At 55.2% G+C, this 24021-nt stretch overlaps 1 protein-coding gene across 1 annotated transcript in view; it reads left to right on the top strand.

The window, feature by feature from the left end:
• Positions 1–23864, top strand: part of ABCA3 (ATP binding cassette subfamily A member 3) — a 31481-nt gene extending 7617 nt beyond the window's left edge. The window contains exons 3-31 of the mRNA XM_084216169.1: positions 209–473; positions 1067–1194; positions 1276–1441; positions 3351–3610; positions 4258–4374; positions 4895–5015; positions 5850–6023; positions 6634–6815; positions 7961–8107; positions 8407–8536; positions 9269–9423; positions 10124–10279; positions 10570–10780; positions 11063–11213; positions 12177–12275; positions 12436–12628; positions 13453–13756; positions 14245–14518; positions 15400–15604; positions 16057–16276; positions 16518–16676; positions 17141–17313; positions 17591–17725; positions 17844–18038; positions 19002–19189; positions 19355–19525; positions 19914–20101; positions 20208–20281; positions 21469–23864. Coding sequence (XP_084072295.1) covers positions 209–473; positions 1067–1194; positions 1276–1441; positions 3351–3610; positions 4258–4374; positions 4895–5015; positions 5850–6023; positions 6634–6815; positions 7961–8107; positions 8407–8536; positions 9269–9423; positions 10124–10279; positions 10570–10780; positions 11063–11213; positions 12177–12275; positions 12436–12628; positions 13453–13756; positions 14245–14518; positions 15400–15604; positions 16057–16276; positions 16518–16676; positions 17141–17313; positions 17591–17725; positions 17844–18038; positions 19002–19189; positions 19355–19525; positions 19914–20101; positions 20208–20281; positions 21469–21600 — 5073 coding nt within the window. The 3' untranslated portion in view covers positions 21601–23864. The remainder of the gene's footprint in view (positions 1–208; positions 474–1066; positions 1195–1275; positions 1442–3350; positions 3611–4257; positions 4375–4894; positions 5016–5849; positions 6024–6633; positions 6816–7960; positions 8108–8406; positions 8537–9268; positions 9424–10123; positions 10280–10569; positions 10781–11062; positions 11214–12176; positions 12276–12435; positions 12629–13452; positions 13757–14244; positions 14519–15399; positions 15605–16056; positions 16277–16517; positions 16677–17140; positions 17314–17590; positions 17726–17843; positions 18039–19001; positions 19190–19354; positions 19526–19913; positions 20102–20207; positions 20282–21468) is intronic.
• Positions 23865–24021: the final 157 nt, after the last annotated feature.

Raw genomic sequence — 24021 nt, 5'->3', positions numbered from 1 at the left:
CATGCCCTGAACCTTGTGACTGTCTCATCTACCTTCTGTGTTTGCATCTTCTTTTTATCTCTTGAGAGAGAGAGAGTGTGTGTGTGTACTGTAGGTATCTGTGTATAGATACATACTTAAGGTAGTGATCTAGATGTCTGTGTATATACAGATACATAATATATTTTATATCTTTGCCCCGTGTTTGTCACTTTCCCCTGGTCTGCAGAAGCGGCAGATCCTGGTGACGCTGATCGAGGTGTGCCTGCCGCTGCTCTTCGCTGCCATCCTGATCGCGCTGCGGCACCGTGTGCACTCCGTCAGCCACCCCAACGCCACCCTCTACCCAAGCCAGTCTGTGGATGACCTGCCCAGCTTCTTCTCCTCCCAGCATGCCAGCAACCCCTGGGAGCTGGCCTATGTCCCCTCCAACAGCAGCGCCGTCCGGAGCATCGCCGAGGCGGTGGAGAGAGCTCTGCCCATCAACATCAGAGGTGAGCAGGGCTGGGGCTGCCCCTTCCACCCCAGAAATTGATGTGAGTCTTTACTCTGGGCAGCCTAGTCCAGTGGAGGGATGGTCTTTCATGTCCCTTCCAGCCCAAACCATTCTGTGACTAATTCTGAATCCTCATGCTCCTGGAACACCATTTTTTTCTGAACTTCAAGGCTACAGTTCGATGTTTTTTAGGTTTTTTTCCATAAAATGACAGAATTTGGGGTTGCTTTTTGGTCTCATTTTATTGCAGTTTCCATCTCAAAAAATATCACCCTGAAACAGTTATAGAAGGTGGCAGCGCTTCCCTGTGAAAGAGTATTTTTGGAAGTCTTTTGGCACAGAAAATTTTGCACTTGGCGTTCCAAGCTGTTAGAATTTTCTGTGGGAAAGCTGACTCCTGCTCTCAAGGAGGAGGGATGTCTGCATGCCCAGGATACAGGGCAGCATCCTGTGTTACTCCCCCGTGTCTGCCAGCAGGCGTGGCGCATCCCTCCTGTCCTGGACCCAGCGATGCTCCTGGGGACGGCCGAGCAGCAGTGCACGGTGCTTTGCTGTGCCCTCTCCCTGCATCTCCCTGTTTCTGCTCCACAGCTCAGGGCTTCCCCTCGGAGCGGGACTTTGAGGAGTACGTCAGGCTGGACAACCGCTCGGGCAGCGTCCTGGCCGCCGTCGTGTTCCGGCACCGCTTCCCGCACAGCTCGGCCCCGCTGCCCCTCCAGGTGAGCCAGGGCACGGTGGGACAGCATCCCCCACCCGGTGTCACCCGGGGCTGTCCCACCCACCTCCCACCCTCCCTGCAGGTGGAGTATGAGCTGCGCTTCAAGTACAGCCCGAGGAACGCCCCGCGGAGCGAGCAGACGGGGCTGAACCCCAACCTGGACCGGGACTGGCACACCAGTTACCTCTTCCCGCTCTTCCAGCTGCCCGGGCCCCGCGAGGCCAAGTTTGCTGATGGGGGCACGCCAGGTGAGCACGGCCCAGGACGTGGGGTCACCTTCCTGCAGCACGTGGCAGGCTCTGAGCTTTTTAAGAAATGGGTTCATTTAAAAGAAATTTTAAAATTCAGTTAATTATAATGAAGTAGTGATTTATATTTATACCAGCATTAAATTAATATCTGTATAAGGTGAACAATTAAATACTTGTTTGTTATAAGCATGTATTTATTTATTTTATATAAATACAAGAAATTAAATATATGTATTAAAATTTTAAAATTTACATATAAATCTTTATTAATATATAACTAGTTAAATGGTTATGCTTTTCTATAGATGTTTATATTCAGTTTTATGCATATATAAACAATTCATCAAATAATGACACAATCTTTGATTAATATTTAAATATAAATTATTTACTGTAGAGCTTCTTAATATTTTTATATATTAATTATAAATAATTATTATTTATATATTAATATGTCTTTATTTTGTTGAATAATTATTCATTACTTAGACTATATTTACAGTTTTGTTATATTCATTATAGCTATCCTTTATTTAAATTTTATCGTGTGACTTCATGGGCACTGCTTGGCCTCTGAGCACCTCTGCTGAGCAGGGTTGGATAAGAATAAATTTTAATGAGTATGAATCATTTTAAAATTTAATTTTTTTCCCATTTCAATTTTTAATGGAAATTTTATATCACTATCCAAACTGCCCCGTGTTTATTGTACTGCTTAAGTACTTGAAAAGTAAATAGGGCAGTTCTATGGTTTGTGGTGTTTAAGGGCAGCCAAACCACTGGCGGAGCATGAGCCAGCAGGGACATTGTTGGAGCTGGTGCTGGCTTAGGACTGGATTTTTGGGAACTCCTCCTGTGGTGGCAAAGGGAATATTTCCCTCAGTGGGATTTCTCCCTCTGTATTCAATTGCAGTGTCCAGGGAGAGTGAGGGCGAGGAAGTGGACAAACAGGTTTTGCTCACAGTGTGTAAATAAAGCAGAGCCCCAGAGTGTTTGCTCAGTACATGAGTTAATATCAAACAAAGTTCCCAATCTCATAATTCCACTGTTAGCTTCTCTCTCTGTGGGTCATTTTAGCCCACTGACTTTCAAAATGTTCATTTGGGGTTTTGTAAGAGAATTTAAGTTCCTGTTCAGGTAGCGTTTGGCAGCAATTCCACTTTAAAATAAACTCTTTTAAGTTGATTTTGTTATCTAAAGCTGTGTCAAGAGAGGTTTAGATTAGGGAAAGGTTCTTCCCCCAGAGGGTGCTGGCACTGCCCAGGCTCCCCAGGGAATGGGCACAGCCCCGAGGCTTCCAGAGCTCCAGGAGAGCTTGGACAGCGCTGCCAGGGGTGCCCAGGGTGGGGTTGTTGGGGGGTCTGTGCAGGGACAGGAGCTGGACTCATGATCCTTGTGGGTCCCTTCCCACTTTGGAGATGCTGTTGGGAAATTAAAATATTTGCAGTGTTTTCTAATGCACAAAAGTTTACACCACATGTGTGAGTCACAGGATATACTTCTTCTGACTGCCACCTGTGTAGTATTGCTTATTCTTCTGGTTTACAAAGAGAAAGAGGAGAAACGCAGGACAGCAACCATGAACAGAGTTTTCCTGGCAGCTCCTTATAAATGATGGTCATGCAAGATCCTGGTTTGGTCTAGTGGAAGGTTACCTTGCCCATGGCAGGATGTGGAGCAAGATAAGCTTTAAGGCCCCTTCCAAGCCAAACCAGCAATTCCATTAATTTGCTGTGATATCAATCCTTCCCCAGCCCCCTGTGTCACAGTGATGCCTATATTGCTTTTCCTCTGCACTCCAGTTTTAGTCCCTGTTCCTCTTCCCATGCAGTCCTTCCCGCAGAGGCAGTTTGTCCCTCCAAACCCCAGCCCCGTCTCTATTCCTGGTGTGGTTCTTGTTGTGCAGGTTATCTCCGGGAGGGATTCCTGGCGGTGCAGCACGCGGTGGACAGGGCTATCATGCAGTACCACGCCGGTGCCAGCTCTGCCAGCCTGCTGGAGAACATCACCGTGGTGGTGCAGCGCTTCCCCTTCCCGGCCTACGTCAACGACCTCTTCCTCCTGGCCATCCAGAACCAGCTGCCCCTGCTGCTCATGCTCAGCTTCACCTACACTTCGCTCAACATCATCCGTGCCGTTGTGCACGAGAAGGAGAAGAAGCTGAAGGTGACAGCTGGGATGTGCTCTCCTCCCTCTGCAGCTTTTCCCAGTGGATGATGTCTTTAGATTAGGAACAAAATCCCTCCTGGGTGGGGATGGCAGCGGATTAGCGAGCCCCAGGGAAGAATGTTGCTAATCCTGCTGCCATGAGGCGGCTGGGCTCTCCTTGTGTGCAACCCAGGGTGCTGGACCACAGGGATGCTGTTTCTCCTGGGCTGGGAGAGAGAGCCACATGTGTGGATTCGAGAGTTCAGCCTGTTTGAAGGAAGGGTTTTGGCTTTTGCACTTAGAGACCCGTTGTGCGTGTGCTGTGGGGGCGGCTGGAGCTCGGCCACGTGGTTACAACAGCAGGGCTTGGCTCCCCCCAGGCGTTGGCTGTCCTGCCCTGTGCTGGGTGGCTCTGGTGGCACCACTGGCACCCTGCTGTGGGTTTGGGCTTAGCTCAGCTCTCTGGGAACTCCTGCAGTGGTGGCAGCCCTTGTTTGGGGAGGTGGGGGACACCATGCCGTGCTGGTGGCTGTGCAGGACCACTCTGCTGGCACTTGGGGCTGCCACCTCTTTGCTTGTGCCACGAGGGAAAGCCACTGTGCCTTGCCCCAGCCGTGCCTGGGGAGTGTGGGTGCAGCTGTGGGTGACACTGTGACCTCCCACAGGAGTACATGCACATGATGGGCCTCAGCAACTGGTTGCACTGGAGCGCCTGGTTCCTCATGTTCTTCCTCTTCCTCCTGGTGTCCGTGTTCTTCGTCACCGTGCTCTTCTGTGTCAAGGTGAGCGTCTGTCCCCAGGCCACAAACTCTGTGCTGGCAAGGCACAGGGATGACAGGGCCACTCTGCCATAGGATTGTCCTGGTGTCCCAGGGCTCCTCCAAAGACTGGAGTTTGGGTTTCCCGGACTGAAATGAGCAGTGCTTCCCCACAGTTGCATTCATGGCAGGGGTGACTACCCCCAAAGGGAGGTGGGGATTGGAGCTCCAGGGACACTGCATGCAGAGCAGGACCATCCTGCTCCCACAGCCTCTAGAGCTCCTTGAGCTCTCCCCTCTGCATGTGCCCACACCAGGTGAAGCAGGAGGGGGTTGTCTGGGTGTTGCCAGGGTGTCCTCTGCCCCTTAGACCCTGCAATCACACGAGGGCAATCTGTATTTCCTCCCTCTGGAGTGGTCTGGGAGTTTCTGGGTGTCCTCACCCATCTGAGTTTGTCTCCAGCACTTGGAGGACATCAGGTCTGTGCTGCTAAAGCCACAGCTGGTTCCAGCAGCTCTGGGCTTCACAAGATGTTCTTGGCAGGTGAGCGAACAGGGAGCCGTGCTCACCAACAGTGACCCCACCCTGGTGTTCGCTTTCCTTGCCATCTTCTCCATCTCCTCCATCTCCTTCAACTTCATGGTGAGCACCTTCTTCTCACGAGGTGAGTCCCCCTGCGCTGCCTCCTTTTGTTACTGACACTTTGACTTGTGGAGGGGGCATTTCTTCCCATTTTTGGCTGCATTTTCCACACAGTGTGTGGAAAGGGATGTGGGTACTGTTGCTTCCCAAACCAGAGCAGGTCCAAGGGCTGGAGCCCCTCTACTCTGGAGCCATGCTGGGAGAGCTGGGGGTGCTCACCTGGAGAAGAGGAGGCTCCAGGGAGAGCTCAGAGCCCCTTCCAGGCCCTAAAGGGGCCCCAGGAGAGCTGGAGAAGGATTTGAGACAAGGGCCTGGAAGGACAGGACAAGGGGGAATGGCTTCCTACTGCCGGGGGCAGGATTGGATGGAATATTGGGAAGGAATTGTTCCCTGGGAGGGTGGGCAGGCCCTGGCACAGGTTGCCCAGAGAAGCTGTGGCTGCCCCATCGCTGGCACTGTTCAAGACCGGGTTGGATGGGGTTTGGAGCAACCTGGAATAATGGAAGGTGTCTTTCCCATGGCAGGTGGAGGAACAAGGTGGTCTTTAATGCCCCTTCCAACCCAGACCATTCCCTGGTAGTATGGCCAGCTCCTGTCTTAGGGCCTCATCTGGCTGGCTTGGCCCCAGATTCTGCTCTGGGATGGGCAGGAGGCTTCTGCAGCTGCCCACCATGGGGTTGGGGCTGGAGTTGGGGTCAGGCTCCTGCCTTGCTGGGATGTGGGCATGTCCTTGTCCTGTCGCGACATAACCATGCTTTGTGCACAAATCTGGAGCATCCCTGGATGGGAAGCTGGTGAGGAGTGCTGGGTGCCATCACCCTGACGTTCTCCCTCCTGCTTTTCCCTGTGCTGGCAGCAAACATTGCGGCTGCCGCTGGCGGCTTCCTCTACTTCCTGTCCTACATCCCCTACTTCTTCATCGCGCCCCGCTACGACCTGATGTCCCACAGCCAGAAGCTGGCATCCTGCCTCATCTCCAACGTGGCCATGGCCATGGGGGCGCAGCTCATCGGCATGTTTGAGGGGAAAGGTGAGCGGGGCCATCTGTTCCTGGGGAGAGGAGCATCCCTTTCCTGTCAGCCTGATTTTGTGGTGGGGTGGCACTGGCTTGGTGGAGAGACATTGGAGAGAAGAAGCAATTTCCTTCTTACTAGAGCTGATTGCTCCCATACCAGGGCTCTCTGAACTTGTGCCTGTGCCCCTGGGCTGTGCAAAGTACCATCCTCACTTTAATTACCAGAGGAATTCTGTTCTAATGGACGGGAACCATTGCATTTCCTCTTTCACAATATATATCCTAAATTTCTTTAATTTAAAGGAGTCTGTCGTTGTTTCCATGCAGAGCATGCATTTACTGGGTGTGGCAGTAGCTCGGTGGCTGTAGGATTGGAGGGGTGATGGTGGAGGGGGGATCATTTCTTCCCAGGCAGTGGCAGAGAATGCCATGGAAGGAGCACGGTTGGGTGGGGAGCCTCGAGGAGTCAGTGCCTCTTTTCCCTCCATCTGCAGAGTATCATAGAGCTCTGCAGGTGCTCCTGGTTAGGGAGCAGTGAGCTGGCAGAGGGGCTGCCCTCTGCCAGTCCTGGAGAAGATGGTCCTCGTGGGGATGCAGAGGGAGCAGTGTTCCATGTGCCTTGCAGGGACTGGAATCCAGTGGAGGGACCTCATGAAGCCCGTCAGTGTGGATGACAACTTCACCTTGGCCCAGGTGCTGGGGATGCTGCTCCTGGACTCGGTGCTGTATGGTGTGGTGGCCTGGTACGTGGAGGCTGTGTTCCCTGGGGAGTACGGTGTGCCACAGCCCTGGTACTTCTTCCTCACGGTGAGCACTGCTTACACCTCTGCCTGGGCTCGAGGGGCGTCGCTTGGGACAGTCACCACTTCTGTGCCATGCACTAGGCCAGACAGATGGGCGAGGGTGGCACCATCTGGCCTCCAAAATCACAGGGCCTGCAGCATGTTCTCACTAAAGGCTGATGCAGTTGTAGATTTTTACTGTGGATGAAGGTCGTCTTGGCTTTAAAGATCTCTCCCAGCACTTCCTGGGTGTTCTTAAATGTCTCCAGGCCCAAGCAAAGGCATTGGAGAGGAACCCCAGATGGGAGCAACCAGATCCAGCTATTTGACACCCCTGAGCCCTGCCATGCAGGCAGGCATGGGTGACCTGTGTCCCACTGCCAGCTGCCACGTGCCAGGGGTGGGTGTCACCCCATCAGCTGAGCCACCCTCACCCTGCCAGGCCAAACACTTGGTGCCACCCCCAGCAGCTGCAGCTGCAGTGGGCACTGCAGCTGCATGGCTGCAGGGAGAATATGTCCTCTTCGGATGCTGGAGATGGATCCTCTGTTATTTGATAGAGAGGCTTTTCCTCCTCCCTTCCAAATTCCTCACCCTAGAGTGGTTTCACTCCAGCATCTGGCTCCCTCTTGCAGTCAGACTGGGGAAACAGAGATGCAGCCATTGACAAAAGCTGATTTTGCATCCAGGAGTTACTGAATTGTTATTCCCACCGGGATTTAAGGTCCCAAACACTTAGTTTCATTCCTAGAGAACCACATCAAAAAAAAGGGGGCTGTAACTGCAGCAGCTGGACCCCAGGCTATATTTAGGTGTTTCTCAGGGGTTTTGGAGAGGGTGGTCATGCATGGGCTCTCCTGGGCAGGATGATTCTACCTGAGTGACTTTACTTCTCAGTGGAATTTTTTCCATGGAGATGAAGATGGGGAAAAGCTGCTGTGTAAGCACAGGCAGTCCTGCTGTAAGGGAGAGATGGGGGAGGGCAGGAGGAGCTGTTCCATCACATCAGCCCTGCCTGCTGAAGATGTTCTGGTTGGTAATTCCCAGGCCAAGGAGAGCAGTCTGGGAGTTCCTTGGGAGATGTCTGTGGGAGGAGGAGGGTGGCCAAGGCTGGGATGAAGAGGTGGGCTCTGCCTGTGCCTGATTTCTGTCCCTCCCTTCCTCCATCAGCCCTCGTACTGGTGTGGGCGGCCCAGGACTGTTGTGGGGAAAGAGAAGGAGGAGGAGGAGGACCCTGAGAAAGCCCTGAAGAGTCAGTACATTGAGGAGGAACCAGCTGACCTCGTGTCGGGCATCAAAATAAAGCACCTGTCCAAGGTACTGACTGCCCAGCAGGGCACAAACACACCATAATGTTGGTTTTGTAAAATCTGTTACCTGCAGGCAGCTCCTGTATCATTGTGCTGCCCTGGGGCTGGGTATGGCTCTTCCCCAGGGCTGGCTGCATTTTGTGGTGCAGTGACATCTGTATTTAACTCCTTGACATCTGAATTTAACCTGAATTAGACCTGTTGTCTCCTGGTAACACCCTGTGAGCATCCCAGGCTTTGCCTGCTGGGTGGAGCCAAGGCACTTGCCTGAAGTGCAGCACCAACTCATGGGCTTGACCTCCACAGGTCTTCAAAGTGGGAAACAAGACAAAAGAGGCAGTGAAGGACTTGACAGTGAACATGTACGAGGGGCAGATCACTGTCCTGTTGGGACACAACGGTGCTGGGAAGACCACCACTCTGTCCATGCTCACAGGTAGGAGTCTCCTGCTGCAGGAACTGATGGCTTTACCCTCAAAGAAGAGCCAGGCCCTGTCTCTGAGGGTGGGGAGGGGTTTTTGATCTCCTTGAAGCACCTTCACTTTTCTGAGCTATTGGCTAGGAGTGTCAGGGTAGTGAGAGGGAGATGGAAGGAACATGGGGGGGTCCCTGCTCAGCCCTCCTCAAGAGTGGGATCAGCCAGTGGGTGAGATGACAGCCAGGTTTTGTGCTGGAGGGCTGTGAGAAGAGACTGGACGTGCTGTAGGATTGCTCCCTCTAGGCTTTGCCATGGTAACGCAGATAAGGTGGAACTGGTGTTTGTCATTCTTGATCTGCTGGGCTCCAGGATACCTATTTAGGCACAATGGACACAATGACCTTTGATTGTCCTCTTCTGTTCTCCATTGCTCTGAGCTGCTCCTGGCAGCTCAGGGGGCTCACGGGACCTTCCTGGAACTCTGCCTGGCCCTGCCTGGCTCTCTGCACGGCTCAGAACCGTGTTTGACCTGCCTGTTCCTCTCCTTCCTGCGCTTGTGGCCCAGTTCCCACCTGTGGGTGCCCTGCAGCCCGTCCTGCAGCAGGAGGAAGCTATTGTACCCCAGCCTGAGCACGAGACAGACCTGCTCTGGTTTTTGGCAGAAAGCTGGCAGGGCGGGGGGATGCTCATCAGGACCCTCCATATTTCCACTGTCTCTTTGCCACTGGGGTCACCCTGAGCTCCCCACAGGTCTGCACTCCCCGACGGGCGGGCAGGCCTACATCAACGGCTACGAGATCTCCCAGGACATGGTGCTGATCCGCCGCAGCCTGGGGCTGTGCCCCCAGCACGACGTCCTCTTCGACAACATGACGGTGGAAGAGCACCTCCACTTCTATGCAGGGGTGAGCCTGGCACTGAGCAGGGGGACAGCCCTTGGGGAGCCACCTGGGCTCCTGGAGGTGGGGAAGTGTGGTGAGATATATCAAGTGGGTCCAAATATGGTCAGAGAGTGGAACACCTCTGCTCTGGAGCCAGGCTGGGAGAGCTGGGGGTATTCACCTGGGGGTATTCACCTCTTGCAGTCACTACAGGGGTTCCAGGAGAGGGATTTTGGACAAGGGCCTGGAATGACAAGACAATGGGGAATGGTTTCGCACTGAGAGAGGGCAGGGTTAAATGGGATTTACAGAAGAAATTCTTCCCTGGGAGGGTGGGCAGGCCCTGGCACAGGTTACCCAGAGAAGCTGTGGCTGCCCCTCGATCCCTGCCAGTGCCCAAGGCCAGGTTGGGTGGGGTTTGGAGCAGCCTGGGACAGTGGAAGGTGTCCCTGCCCAAGGCAGGGTACTGGGCCTAAATGATCTTAAAGGACCCTTCCAACCCAAACTATTCCATGATTCCATGATAAGGAGAACAGCCCTTGCATCCTCTTCCCACCTCATCTGCAGGCTGGTGGAGGAGTGCAGGGAACCACCCCTGCCAGATGTGCCAGCTCCTGCAGGGGTGGGCAGGAGTCCATCTCTGCTTCACCACTTTCCTGTCTGAGTGTGGTGGGGTTTGGCAGCCCTGCAGGCAGCCTCATCCCTCCCTTCCCCTGTCTGGCAGCTGAAGGGATACCCAGCCTCCAAGTGTCCTGAGGAGATCAACCACATCCTGAGGATCCTCGGCCTGGAGGACAAGCGCCGCTCCCTGAGCAAGGCTCTCTCCGGGGGCATGAAGCGCAAGCTGTCCATCGGCATCGCCCTCATCGGGGACTCCAAGGCAGGTGGCTTTTCTGGGCTCACCTGGCACCTGGGGCCAGTGCAGGTCCTTGGGGTGGCTCTGGGGCTGTTCCTCATCTGTGGTGAGCCAGTGGGAGAAGCAAGGACAGCGGGGAGCGGGCAGGAGCACCCCCACTCTGAGGGTCATGCCCTGAGGCTCTCCTGTCTGGTAGCTGCTCCCCAAGATCGTTGCTGTGAGGCCAAGGCTTCTCCTGGGCCCTGAGGTTGTCCCCTCCTGTGCTGCTGGGCCCCCCCAGCCCTTTCTGATCTGCTCCCACCTCCTGAGTGCAGGTGGTGATGCTGGATGAGCCGACTTCAGGGATGGACCCAGCCTCCCGCAGAGCCACATGGGACCTTCTGCAGCAGCAGAGGAGCAACAGAACCATCCTGCTGACCACTCACTTCATGGACGAGGCAGACCTGCTGGGGGACCGCATCGCCATCATGGCCAAGGGCGAGCTGCAGTGCTGCGGCTCCTCGCTCTTCCTCAAGCGCAAATACGGTATGGGAGCAGAGCAGGCTGTGCTCCATGTCTTCTCCTGGCCAGGGAGGAGCAGGAGGGGTATAGAGAGCAGGCAGGGGATCCATTGCTCCTTGCCTGATGGCTGATTGGTCCCCATCCTGCTGTTCAGCCTCTCCTGGGGCCCATCCGTGCTTTTGCTCTTGCATCGTGTCCGTGTCCGGTGCAAAGCGGTGCCTGTGCATCCCTCTCTGTTCCAGCCCCTGCCCAGGCTAGGCTGGGCTGGGACTGACCCTCCTCTCCCTTCTCTCGTGGCTCCTCCAGGGGCTGGATATCACATGGTGATGGTGAAGGAGCCCTACTGCAACCTGGGAGAGATCTCCCGCCTCATCTGCCAGTATGTGCCCAATGCCACCATGGAGAGCAACGCGGGGGCAGAGCTGTCCTTCATCCTGCCCAAGGAGAGCACACACAGGTAATGGCATTGTCCTCTGCTACCCCTCCCTGGGGCGTCCCCTTGTCTTCACACACTGTCTCACAGGCTTGCTGAAAAGGTGAACTGCTCCCTGCATCAGCACTGGTCATGGAAAATGGAATTCAGCTCCTCCTGTAGTGCTGAGGGTGGCACACACGAGGCAGGATGTTCTGGCTCTGAAATCAGATCTATAGACCCAGGAGGTCAGGGGAGCTTATTGTCTCCTTCTGCTCTGTTTTCATGAGACCCCTCCTGCAGTGCTCCCTCCTGGTCTGGAGGCACCAGCAGGAGGATGTGGAGCTCCTGGAATAAGTCCAGGGAGGCCACAGAGATGCCCCAAGGGCTGGAGCCCCTCTGCTCTGGAGCCAGGCTGGCAGAGCTGGGGGTGCTCACCTGGAGAGGAGAAGGCTCCAGGGACACCTCAGAGCCTCCTGCAGGGCCTAAAGGGGCTCCAGGAGAGCTGGAGAGGGACTGGGGACAAGGGATGGAGGGACAGGACACGGGGAATGGCTCCCACTGCCAGAGGGCAGGGCTGGATGGGAATTAGGAATTGTTCCCTGGCAGGGTGGGCAGGCCCTGGCACAGGGTGCCCAGAGCAGCTGTGGCTGCCCCTGGATCCCTGGAAGTGTCCAAAGCCAAACTGGATGGGGTTTGGAGCACCCTAGGATAGTGGAAGGTGTCTCTACCCATGGCAGGGGGTGGAGTGAGATGATCAGTAAGGTCCATTCCAGACTCAAACCCTTTTGTGTTCCCATGATTCTGTGATAGCTGAGGCAAGAACGAACAGCCAGTGGAGCCCAAAATCTGCCCTTGGGGACAGGGGTGTGCTCAATGCCACAGGTCACCCTGGGGTTGGATGCAAGACTCCAGCCAGCTGCAGGACTGATGCCCAGAGGGTCTGTAAAGATCCCTGAGTGCCCCCTCCCACGGGTGTCAGTGTCTGACGTCTCCCTCTCCGCTCAGGTTTGAGGCCCTGTTCACGGAGCTGGAGCAGAGGCGGGAGGAGCTGGGCATCGCCAGCTACGGCGCCTCGGTCACCACCATGGAGGAGGTGTTCCTCAGGTAGGTGAAGGGGTGGCCAGTGCTTGTGTGCTTTGGTGATGGCCAGCACAGCCCTCTGGGGCACTTGTTGGCTTTGGTCTCTTGGCTTTGGCTTCCCCAGCTCGGAACAGCTCTATCCAGACCGGATCTGTTTCATCACCTGTTTTCCCTCCTGGCACAGGGTTGGGAAGCTCGTGGACTCCAGCATGGATATCCAGGCCATCCAGTTGCCTGCTCTGCAGTACCAGCACGAGAGACGCTCCAACGACTGGGCCATGGATGACTCCAGCAGCCTGAGTGGCATGACGGACATGACGGATGACAGCGGGGCGCTCATTACTGAGGACTGCTCCAGCATCAAACTCAACACTGGGGTGAGTGCTGGGGGATCGGTGAAGCAGGAACGGGGAGGTGACATGTGAAGGGCAGGGCTTGAAGTAGGGTTACCAGGTGGAGCCTCCCCCACGGTTGCTCTTGTTGCATGTGGTTTGGAACCACAACCAAATTGAAAGTTCAGGTTGGAATCTGCATCGTTAGGACAAATGATTTTTAGGGTTGGTAGGGTTGCTCTTCATATTAATCTTGGGATCCGAGTTGCTCTTCAGGGTAATCTAATGTGGTTTTCCACCTGCCGTTGTTCCATCGTTGAGGTTTTCCACAAGGGAAATGAGAAAATCCATCTTCCTTCCCTTGCTAGGCTCCTGTTCCAGTTCCCTGGCAGCCCTTCATGCCCCGCTGCCTCAGTGCTTGTGATCTATATCCCTTGTCTTCTCAAGGGCACGTCTCAAAGGCAGAGGGGGGGAGGATGTTGCTGGGTTTGAAAAGCACAGAAGGTGTTTGCAGGGGCTGGGCGGGGCACTTGCAGGTGCTCACCTGGTTGCTCTGGCTGACACCTGCCGTGCAGTAATCCTGTTTGGGAGCCTCAGTTGCTGGGAGGTGGAGGAAGGTAAAGGTCATGGCTAAAGCTGCTTTTAACACCTGAGACTGTGACTCGTTCAGAAGCCATGGAGCTGGATGAGCTGGAGCTGGGCAGCTGCCCTGCTAATCTTTTTATAGGCTTAGCTGGAGAGCAGGCTCTGCTGCAGGCTGGCAGTGCATAAAGGATGGCGGTGGTTTGGGGTCGTCTTCCACATCAGCTGCATGGGTGACGTGTCCGCAGCTGGCAGAGCTCCCCATGACCCGGCCTCTCCCCTCGCAGTTCTACCTGTGCTGCCAGCAGTTCTACGCCATGTTCATGAAGCGGGCCATGTACAGCTGGCGCAACTGGAAGATGGTGGCGGCGCAGTTCCTCGTGCCTCTGATCTTCACTGCCTTTGCCCTTGTTGTGGCCAAGACCTTCCCGGGCCCGCGGGACTCGTCCCAGCTGCGGCTGACGCTGGAGCCCTACGGCCAGACCATCGTGCCTTTCTCGGTGTCGGGCGCTGAGGCGCTGCCGCAGAGGCTGGCGGAGCAGTACCTGGAGCTGCTGGATGCCCAGCATCAGTCGCCACTGGAGGTGCTGGGTGAGGGCTCAGGGAGCGCCCCTGGGGCAGGTGGTGCCTGGCAGGGTGGCCAGGGGCCGCTGGTGTGGGTGGTTTAGGTCCCAGCTCTGCCGTGTCTGATGCTTTCCTTTCCTGCGTGGGAGTGTCGCGTCGTTGGCAGGACCTCTCCTCATCTGAGCAGAACTGTCTTCTCCACAACCCCATGTTTGTGGCCACTGGAACGGGCTCCCCAAGGAATGGTCATGCCCCAGGGCTCCCAGAGCTCAAGGAGCTTTGGACGATGCTCTCAGGCACACGGTGGCATTGTTGGGGTGTCCTATGCGGGGCCAGAAGTTGGACTCGATGATCTTTGTGGGTCATTTCCAACTCATGAGATTCTATGGATCTCTGTTTCTGGGATCAGGACTAGGGGGGCCACCAGGGCTGAGTCTGCTTGGGGTCTTTTCCAGTTGGCCTCCGTTAGCAGTGGTGTGATGGAGCCCGCCCCTAACAGCGGTGGTGTTTGGCAGGTGGGCTGGAGGAGTACCTCATCTCCCGAGCCTCCGAGGAAGGAGGAGCCTTCAACGAGCACTACATTGCAGCCGCCTCCTTCGAGGCCGTGGGGAACCGCACGCTGGTCACGGCGCTCTTCAACAACCAGGCCTACCACTCCCCAGCCACCGCGCTCATGCTGGCCGACAGCGCCATCCTCAGGGTGCTGGCCGGCGCCAACGCCTCCATCACCGTCACCAACTACCCCCAGCCCCGCAACATCACCGAGAAGGCCAAGGACCAGCTCATGGAGTGCGTGTGGTGATGGCACAGGGCTCGCTTTCCTGCTAGGGCTCCCACGGGTGCAGGTTGCCTGGGTTGTGCTGGAGTCAGTGAAGAAGCCATGCTGGAGCTTCTGAGACCCAAATGTAGCTGTGATTGCACTCAGGAGGTCAGGGGAGCAAAGCTGTGGAGATGACTTCCCTGCTGAGCCTGGCAGCCATGTCACCCCATGCACATCTCAGAGGTTGGCTGGTCCCCTTGAGATACTGGCTGGGGTTATTTTTCCTGGGTGCCCATAGTAGTGGAGGCCACGTGGGCATGCTCTTCACAAAACCCCACATCCAGGGCCTCTGAACCTCACCTAGACCAGAGGGGCCATGTCTGGGACCTCAACAAGGCAGCGTGGAGGTTTGTGGTGTGCAGGGTGGGCTGGGGGATGATTGTCTCCCTTGAGTGTTTCTTCAGCATATTGGCAAAGTGTAGCCTCTTCAAGAAGCCCAGTGTGGGTGTGCTGGCCACAGCTTTCTCAAGAGTGGCAGCAGAGGGGCAGGTACTGGTCTCTGCTCTCTGTGACCAGAGACAGGACTCGGAGGAATGACTGAAGGTGTGTGGAGGGTTAGGCTGTAAATCAAGAAAAGGTTCTTGCCCTAGAGGGTGCTGTGGCACTGACCAGGCTCCCCAGGGAATGATCATGGTCTCAAGGCTGCCAGAGCTCCAGGAACATTTGGACAACATTCTCAGGGGTGCACAGCGTGGGATTGTTGGGTTTTCTGTGCAGGGCCAGGAGCTGGGCTGGATGATCCCTGTGGGTCCCATCTGAGACTATTCTATGAGTCTATGCTGTCCCTGTGTAGCCTCAGCATGGGTTTGCTGAGGTGTCCCTGCCCTAACGTGTCCTCCTGTCCCCACAGAGGCCAGACTGGCTTTGCCATTGCTATCAACCTGCTGTATGGGATGGCCTCTCTTGCCAGCACCTTCGCGCTGCTGCTGGTCAGTGAGCGCGCCATCAAGGCCAAGCACGTCCAGTTCGTCAGCGGCGTGTACGTGGTCAACTTCTGGCTTTCTGCCCTGCTCTGGGACATCATCAACTTTCTCATCCCTTGTGCTCTGATGTTGGTGAGTCACCCCTGGCACCCCAATGCCCTCCCCCTTGGTGGGAGTGCTGGGCGCTGCTCCTCTGGGATGCCTGTGGGTGCAGGGAGGACGAGGCCACTGGCAATGTCTCTGTAGAAAGGACCCTCAAGAAAGCTGTCCCTTGGTCCTGCTGGGAGCTGGACCATGGCCAACCAGCTGAGGCAGTGTCCTCTGGCAACTGAAAACTTTGCTGTTGAGTCTAGAAAATGTTAAATCCATGGGATCTTGGAGAGGAATTCCCCAGATCTGCCCTTCTGCATCCCAGTCTGCAGAAAGGGCCTCCCCTGGGGACAGCCATGGGTTGCTGATAGGAGCCATCCATGAGGGGCTGTCTGGGTCACTGCAGTGCTGATATTAGCCTGGGCCACTGGGACAAGGAGACATTGCCTGAGGTCAAGCCAAATGTGCCTTCTCCCCACATTGCTGTGCCCCAGGTGATATTCCAAGCCTTCAACGTGCAAGCCTTCACCCAAGACAGCCACCTCGTTGATGTGATGCTGATCTTCCTCCTTTATGGCTGGGCCATCATCCCCCTCATGTACCTCCTCAGCTTCTTCTTCTCGGTGGCAGCCACGGCTTACACCCGTCTGACCATCTTCAACATCCTCTCTGGCACCGCCACCTTCCTCGCCGTCACCATCATGAGCATCCCAGGTGGGTCCCTGCCCTCTGTACCTGCCCAGCCATCACCAACAAGGTCCAGCGCCCAGGGGGGCTCTCTGACCCCAGGGCTGGTCCCACAATAGCCATAAAACACTACAACAGTCCATCCTCACCCATTAAATGTAACAAAATGTGTTTGGTTTCCCTCTAAACTTCAGGGTTTTTCAAGTATCAGGGTTTTCTCTCCCAAACCAGCAGTCTCTAATTCATTGATCCACCTGTTCTCTTTCAGAGCTGGGCTTAGTGGACCTCTCCAAAACCCTGGATAAAGTTTTTCTCGTCTTACCCAATTACTGCTTGGGCCAGTGCATCAGTGACTTCTACCAGAACTACGAGTTCATTCAGTTCTGTACCTCCTCTGTTGAAGCCATCTTCATCTGCAAGGCCTTCAGTGAGTCTCTACATCCTCACCCAGCCAACCCCCACAGCATCACTGGGGCTTGTGTGGGGTGGATGGTGGAACTGGGCAGTGTCGTGGGGCCTCTGCCTGGGCACTAGCTGCAGGTACTACTTTAGAGCAAAAACTGGACATACATAGGAAAAAATTCCTTAACTGGATCACCTTACTCATGATTTGGAGGAAAAATGTGGGCTAGGGGAAGTTTCACAGATGAGTAAAGAAATCCCAATCCCAGGATTGGTGTCCTCTGCCTGCCTCCACTGGGCGTCTTCTGCCAGATCCGCTCCAGACCCAAATCCTCTTGTGGGAAGCATTGGAAAGAGCTCTGGGCAGGGAGCCAGTGTGGGATGAAGATAAGCCTGGCAAAGCTTTGGCACAGCTTCCTCTGGAGTTTATCTGCCCCTCCCCAAAGTGTGGATTGATCCTGGAGTTGATTTTGTTCCATCTTTCCTCAGATATCAGCTATCAGATGAACTACTTTTCCTGGGAGACCCCTGGGATTGGGCGATACCTGACTTCCTTGGCCATCCAGGGTTTCTCCTTCCTCTTCCTCCTCTTCCTCATTGAGACAAACCTTCTCTGGAGACTGAGAACTGTGGTTTGTGGCATCTGCAGGCGGCGGAAATGGGTGAGTGAAGCACGTGGGAGGGAGCTGTGCCCTCCAAGTCCAGGCCAGGAGTCCCCGTGAGCTGGAGACAGGCCCTCATCACCTAAATCATCTTCCCAGGGAGCATCCCTGGAGCTTGGAGGAGCCAGTCCTGTTAAGTGTATGGACTGGCAGAGTGAGGCATCTCCAGAGGCAGCTGATGGAAGGGATGGATCCTGCCAGGGTTGGGGACGCTGGAGGAGCCCATTCATCCCCCAGCAGCCAGGTGACACAGAGTGTGTCTTCCCCCTGTGTTCAGGTGGCCCTGCTGAACAGGGTGTCTGTGCTGCCAGAGGACAGGGACGTGGCAGATGAGAGGAAGAAGGTTTTGGAGTCGCCACCAGAACTGCTGTCATCTCTCAGCAGCCCTCTGGTCATTAAGGAGCTGACCAAGGTGAGGTGACCTGAGCATCCTGCTGCTGTCTGAGCCGTGTCCCCCCGGGCTGGCAGAGCCACCGCCCGCCTTGCCGTGCCATCGGGCAGTGACACCTGGCTCTGTGTGTCTCCTCCAGGTCTACGACAGCCGGGAGTCCCTGCTGGCAGTGGACAGGATCTCCTTGGCCGTCAGCAAAGGGGAATGCTTTGGTCTCCTTGGCTTCAACGGAGCGGGCAAAACCACCACCTTCAAGATGCTGACGGGTGACGAGAGCATCACTTCAGGGGACGCCTTTGTGGATGGCCACAGCATTCTGGCCAACATAAAGAAGGTACCCAAGGCTGTAGGGGCGAGGGTGGTGTTGCAGAACATCCTGTGTTTGGCTAAGCTGAGCCACCTTGCAGGTGCCTCCAAGAGGACATGCTTGCAGTTCCAGAGGCAGGGACAATAAATATCCCAGGGACGTTGTGTCCTTGGCTGGCTCAGCTCTCCATTATCTGGCCATGTGGAAGCAGTTTCCTCTCCACTGGGATTACAGATGTGACACAATTGAAGGCCAAACCTGGTGAGGGTAGCAAACCCTTCATCAAAGGGTTTTACCTCCATAGCTGGAAATGTGGAAAAAAATTGGAGGATGGTCTCTAAAATGTGTATCAAACCTTTCGTGACCTCTGCTAGGGGTGTCCTTGCTGGGAATTGCCCATTTCCTTTGGAAGAGATGAGCAGGAAGAGAGGAGCAGGGGTTAGCCTTTCAGTCCAGTCCTTCCTCTACCAGATTTCTGTCCCAGATTTCACAGAATATTTTGATTTGGACCCACAAGGACCATCAAGTCCAAGTCTTAAGTGAATCCAGATCCCAGACAAGGTCAGACATGAAGAACATTCCTTGAGAGCATGCCCCAAATTGCTTCCTTCCCTGAAACTGCTTTCTCTCATGCTCTTGTCCCTGGAAGTGAGCAGGACATGGGGGAGGTACCAGCCCTCCGGCACTTTCCTTCTGAGAGCCTGAGCACCCCAAAATGGTCCCTCACAGTGAGGAAGCAGCTTGACAGAGGCATTGTGAGCCCACCCAGCTGCTGTCCAGAGACACAGAGACACATCTGTCCATCCCTGTCAGCCCAGCTGCTCCGGGGGGCATTTCCCTCTCATTCCACCACTGGTTTCAGAGCTGTGTGTCAGTTCCCATCACTGAGCAAAACCTCAGAGAGGAGCAGCAAGGCGCGTGGGTGCCCAGGTGCCTCCGGCTCGCAGACCCGCCCGTGGGCTGATTGCCGTGCGCTCCCCCGGGCCGCAGGTGCAGCAGCGGATCGGGTACTGCCCGCAGTTCGACGCCCTGCTGGAGCACATGACGGGCCGCGAGACGCTGAGCATGTACGCGCGGCTGCGCGGCATCCCCGAGCGCTACATCGGCAGCTGCGTGGAGAACATGCTGCGGGGGCTGCTGCTGGAGCCGCACGCCGACAAGCTGGTCAGGACCTACAGGTGAGAGCAGGCCTGGGCACAGCGCTGCCCCTCCGCTGGCGGGGCGCTCCCTGGGCTCGGACCGGGGCTCCGTCCCCGTTCCTCGCTCCCGTTTTCAGCTGAAGGTTGCACTTGGTGATCTCGCAGGTCGTTTCCAACGTTAATGGTTCTGTGATTCCTCTGCAGCGGTGGGAACAAGCGGAAGCTGAGTGCTGGCATTGCCCTCATTGGTGGCCCCCCTGTGATCTTCCTGGATGAGCCTTCCACTGGCATGGACCCTGTGGCCCGGCGCTTGCTCTGGGACGCAGTGACACGGACGCGGGAGTGCGGCAAATCCATCATCTTCACCTCCCACAGGTGACACTTGGCTGGGCAGGGCTTGGCATAAGAGATCAGGGAGAGTGGTGGGATCCAAGGGATGGAACACACCTCCAGGGCCTGGTGGGTGGGCATACACTGCCTGCAGCCAGTGGCTGGCTCTACCCAAATCTCCCTTCTCAAAGAGCCCAGAGAGAAGGGAACACACCTCCAGCTGCTTCCCAGAAGCTTCTTCTTGTGTCCTGGTGCTTACAGAAGAAGCTGTGGCTGCCCCATCTCTGGGGGCATGCTGGACTGGGTTTGGAGCAGCCTGTTCTAGTGGAAGGTGTCCCTGGCCATGGCAAGGGATAGAATAAGATGAGCTTTAAGATTCCTTCCAACCCAGACCCTCCTGGGATTCTCTGAACGAGTTCTTTCCTTCCTGCAGCATGGAGGAGTGTGAGGCACTGTGCACACGATTGGCCATCATGGTGAATGGGCAGTTCAAGTGCCTGGGCAGCCCCCAGCACCTCAAAAGCAAGTTTGGTAGTGGATACACCTTGCTGGCCAAAACCCGGAGTGAGGAGGAGGGTGAGCTGCAGGCCTTCAAGGCCTTCGTGGAGAAGACGTTCCCAGGTACCGTGAGCTGCTGGAGGGGTTGTCCCTGGAGCAGGGGAAGGGTGCTGGGTGTGAACTTCAGCACCTTCCCTAACACAGAACCTCTCCCTGCTCGATTCCCCAGGCAGTGTCCTGAAGCATGAGCACCAGGGCATGGTGCATTACCACTTGACCAACAAGAACCTCAGCTGGGCACAGGTAAGGGGGCACTGGGAACCCTTCTCCTGGCCCTTCCCATGTTCTTGGGGCTTTGCTTTCTGTGGTGCATCCTTCCCACGCTGCATTACGCTGTGGGAACGTGGCATGGGTGGGCACGACCTCCCTGTGCTGACAGCTCCCTGCTCCTGCCCCTCAGCCCCAGGAACCCCTGGCAGTGCTTCAGCCTGGTCCCACTGGGGCTGTGGGCCGTGGCTTTCCCCAGCCACTGATCCTGAGGGGTCCTAGCCCAGGGACACTGATAAAACTCACAGTACAGATACAGAATGTAACCCTCTGCATGCAGTACACAGAGCTAGGTATAGAGTATACCAGTATAGCTCTCTGTCTACATGTACATTATCTGTAAATACATGTATGCCATAGAGATATTCATAGTACACAGATAGTTTTCATATGCAGTATCTAAGGAGATATATATGTCTGTATATTACATGCACTGGATGTAGTCTATATCATATACTGTATATTGTATTTATACAATATAAAATATATACTCAATAGGGTATATGGTATAGGTAATACTCTATAAGATTATATACTCGAGTATATACTCTTTATATCAAGTATGTAATTTAGTCTATGGAGTATATATAGAGAGAGCACATAGTATACAGATTATGTTAAAACTATGTCTAGGATTACATAAAAACTAGAGAGAGTGAGTTTATAAATATGTATATCATATGTAGCTGAATATAAAAGTTATGTCTATGCTAGATACAGACAGTTATGTATAGTGTATATAGTATCCTAAGTGTTATTTCTATATTTATAAATATTTTATATATATACTGTGTTAGCAGAAGCCTTGGTCAGAGATTCAAACCCAGATATGTGTGTGTGTATATATAAATACATATATACATGTATATATATGTATGTATTTGTATATATATATATATGTATGCATTTATCACATATAAATGTGTAAAACAATCATATTCATGGTGTCAGATGCTGCTGGCTTCCCCCCACTCTTCTGCCAGGGAAGGTATTATTTTCCTGGGTCTCCCCGGAGAAAAAAGCTTTCTCTGCTTTCCCTGCCAAAGCCGGGAGGTTCCCTGTCACAGTGGGTGTTCCCTGTCACAGCCTGGGGCTCCCCCTGTGCTCCTCGGAGTCCCCCCACACTGAGTCACACTGCCTCCTGTCCCTGCCCTCCCTTGCAGGTCTTTGGGGCCCTGGAGAAAGCCAAAGAGAAGTATCGCTTGGAGGACTACTCGGTGAGCCAGATCTCCCTGGAGCAGGTCTTCATGAGCTTCACTCGCTTCCAGCACTACACAGAGGACAGAGGGAAATGAGCCCCCGGTGCCCTGTCACGGACTGGCCCTCAGCCTATACATAGTATATATAGAGACAGTAATTTATATATCGGAGTGTCTTAAATACTGTATCAATGTAAACCTTCCCAGCGAGGGGTGAGGGGATGGCAGCGCTCCTGCCACTGCTGGGGCGTGCGTGGGTGTGTGTGCGCATGTGACACTGCCACTCTCCAGCCTTCTTCATCCATACAGCAAAAAAAATCCACCCAAAAACCGGCAGAGCCTGGATGGGCGGAGAGGGGCATTGGACTTGGGATGGCAGAGGAGGAGCGGGATCCCCTCTGCTGCCCTCCTCCCGGCCCATGGCTCACACCCGGCGGGACGCTGCCCCGCGCTCCTCACCCGCATGTCCCCGTGTTGTTTGGTGGTTGCTCGTGGTTTAGCAGGAGGCTGTCACATAGCTCAGATCCAAACCGTCCTTGGGGCAGCAGGACGTGCTGGGATTGCCCCTGGCAGCACTTTGTGTCCAGCCGGGGGGGACAGCTCAGCTCCTGTCTGGCACCTGCCTGGCATGGGAAAAAGGAGGCTCTGTCTCCTTTAAGTGCTAGGGAAAACTGTCTCCTCCTGCCTGCTAGCCAAGCCTGGCTCGAGGAGCTGGCTCTGGCCCCAGCTGTGCAAGGGGAGCTGCGGTGCCAGGAGCTGGCACTGGGTGAGAGGTTGCAATGGAGCAATGCCCAGAGCTCGGCCCCAGGAACAGCACGTGATGGGCACGGCTGGGAGCCAGAGCTGGAGGCAGTGAGGGGTGCCCAGGGACGCTGCAGGGACGGGTGAGAGATGCCACAAGGTCCCTGGGGACACTGGGTTGAGTGAGAGGTGCTGCAGGGGCTTGGCTGTGCTCCGTAGGATGGGTATGAAGTGTCACAGGGTGCCCAGGGATGCTGCTGGCCTCAGTGTTTGTTGTGCCCAGGCAGGGGTTCTGCCAGCAGCACCGCCCCACACTGTGCAGTGCAGCCACAGGACCAGTTTGAAGCCAGCGATGCCCTCGCTGTGCCCATGTCCTGCTGAGCTCACCTCTTTACACCCCACACAGCTCCAACCTGACCATATCTGTCTTGCATCCTCCTCCTCATCCCCTCTGCCCCTGACCAGGCCGTGCCAGCAGCAGGCAGTGAGCAAAGGCCCTGTCCTGCCCCTGCCTGGCTCCAGGATGCTGCTGGGCACCAGCATTGCCCGGTCTTGCCTGGGCCCAGTTGGAGGAGGCAACTCCTTTTTGGAGCTTCCCAGTGACTGGGTTGGGGTTTTTTTGTTTGTTTGTGGGAAATCTGTGTTGATTCTTGTCTGTCCTTAACTAGTCCCTGTGTCACCTGGGGCAGCCCCTTGGGAGCTGCCCCATGATCAATGCAGAGCTATTTGCACTATAGTACTACACACAATTGCACATAATTAATATTTATGGCAAGGGGGGCTGATTCCCTCCCAGTGATTGCATTGTCGGGGGTTGGGTGATATTTTTGGGTTGGGTTTTCATTTTTTTCCTTGTGACTTACTCATTTATTCCTGTTCCATTTCTTCCTTTTGCCTAATGTTGTTCAGAACAATGGTGCATCATGTTACTAAGAATTTCCCTGGATCTTAAAGATGTGTGTTTTTATTAGTCTGCAGCCAGCAGGTGAAGGGCCTGCTTAGACACCTTGGAGTCCTGTGGAGTTGCTGGCAGGGAGGGATTGCAGCCTGGGAGCATCCTGGTGGGCAGCAGAGCCAGCCACTGCCAGGGCAGCATGCAGGGGGGAATCCCAGCAGCAGTGACTTTCCCAGGGAGGGAAGAAAGAGGGGGATGCTTTTGGCACTAGCAGTAACAGCCCATGTCCCGTTGGCTCTGGTGCCCCCTGCAAGGCTTGGTGCTGGGTGGGGACAGGGAGGCAGCTTAACCCCCACACTGCCCCCGATGCCATGGCAGAGCTGGTGGGAGAGTCCGGGGCAAGGATGACATTCCCTGGCCCCAGCCCTCCATCACTCTGGGGCCACCCTGGCCTAAATGAAGGAGGTGTTATGGAAGCAGCATCTCCCTCTCCCAGGGGCTGTAACGCCCTGCCTGGCAGCAAGGCAGGCACTGTGGGCTGTGCGTGGTGCTGCTCCTGATTTCAGTCACAGCCACAGTGCCAGGTGTGCCAGCCTGGGGCTGGGAGCAGGACCAGGAGTGCTCCGTGGGCAGGTGCCAGGGGCAGAGCTGCTGCTGGCACTGCTCTGGCCTCCTGGTGGGAGAAGCAGCACAGCTCCTGGCCAGCTTCTACTCCCCCCTGGCTGCAGTGTGGTTGTTGTTCCCATCATAGGAATAATAAAGATGATTTTTTTTTCCAGTGGATGTTTCCTGGCCTCCTTTGGATTCAGACTTCATTGAGCCTGTGCTGGCCTCCTGCTCTCTGCTTGGGGAGAAGGACAGGGGGTAGAGGGGTGTCCTAC

This window comes from Fringilla coelebs, assembly GCF_963513975.1.
Source record: "Fringilla coelebs genome assembly, chromosome: 16".
Lineage (NCBI taxonomy): Eukaryota > Metazoa > Chordata > Aves > Passeriformes > Fringillidae > Fringilla > Fringilla coelebs.
Note: the sequence above shows the minus strand (reverse complement) of the source record. Positions and strands in the feature narration are given on the sequence as shown.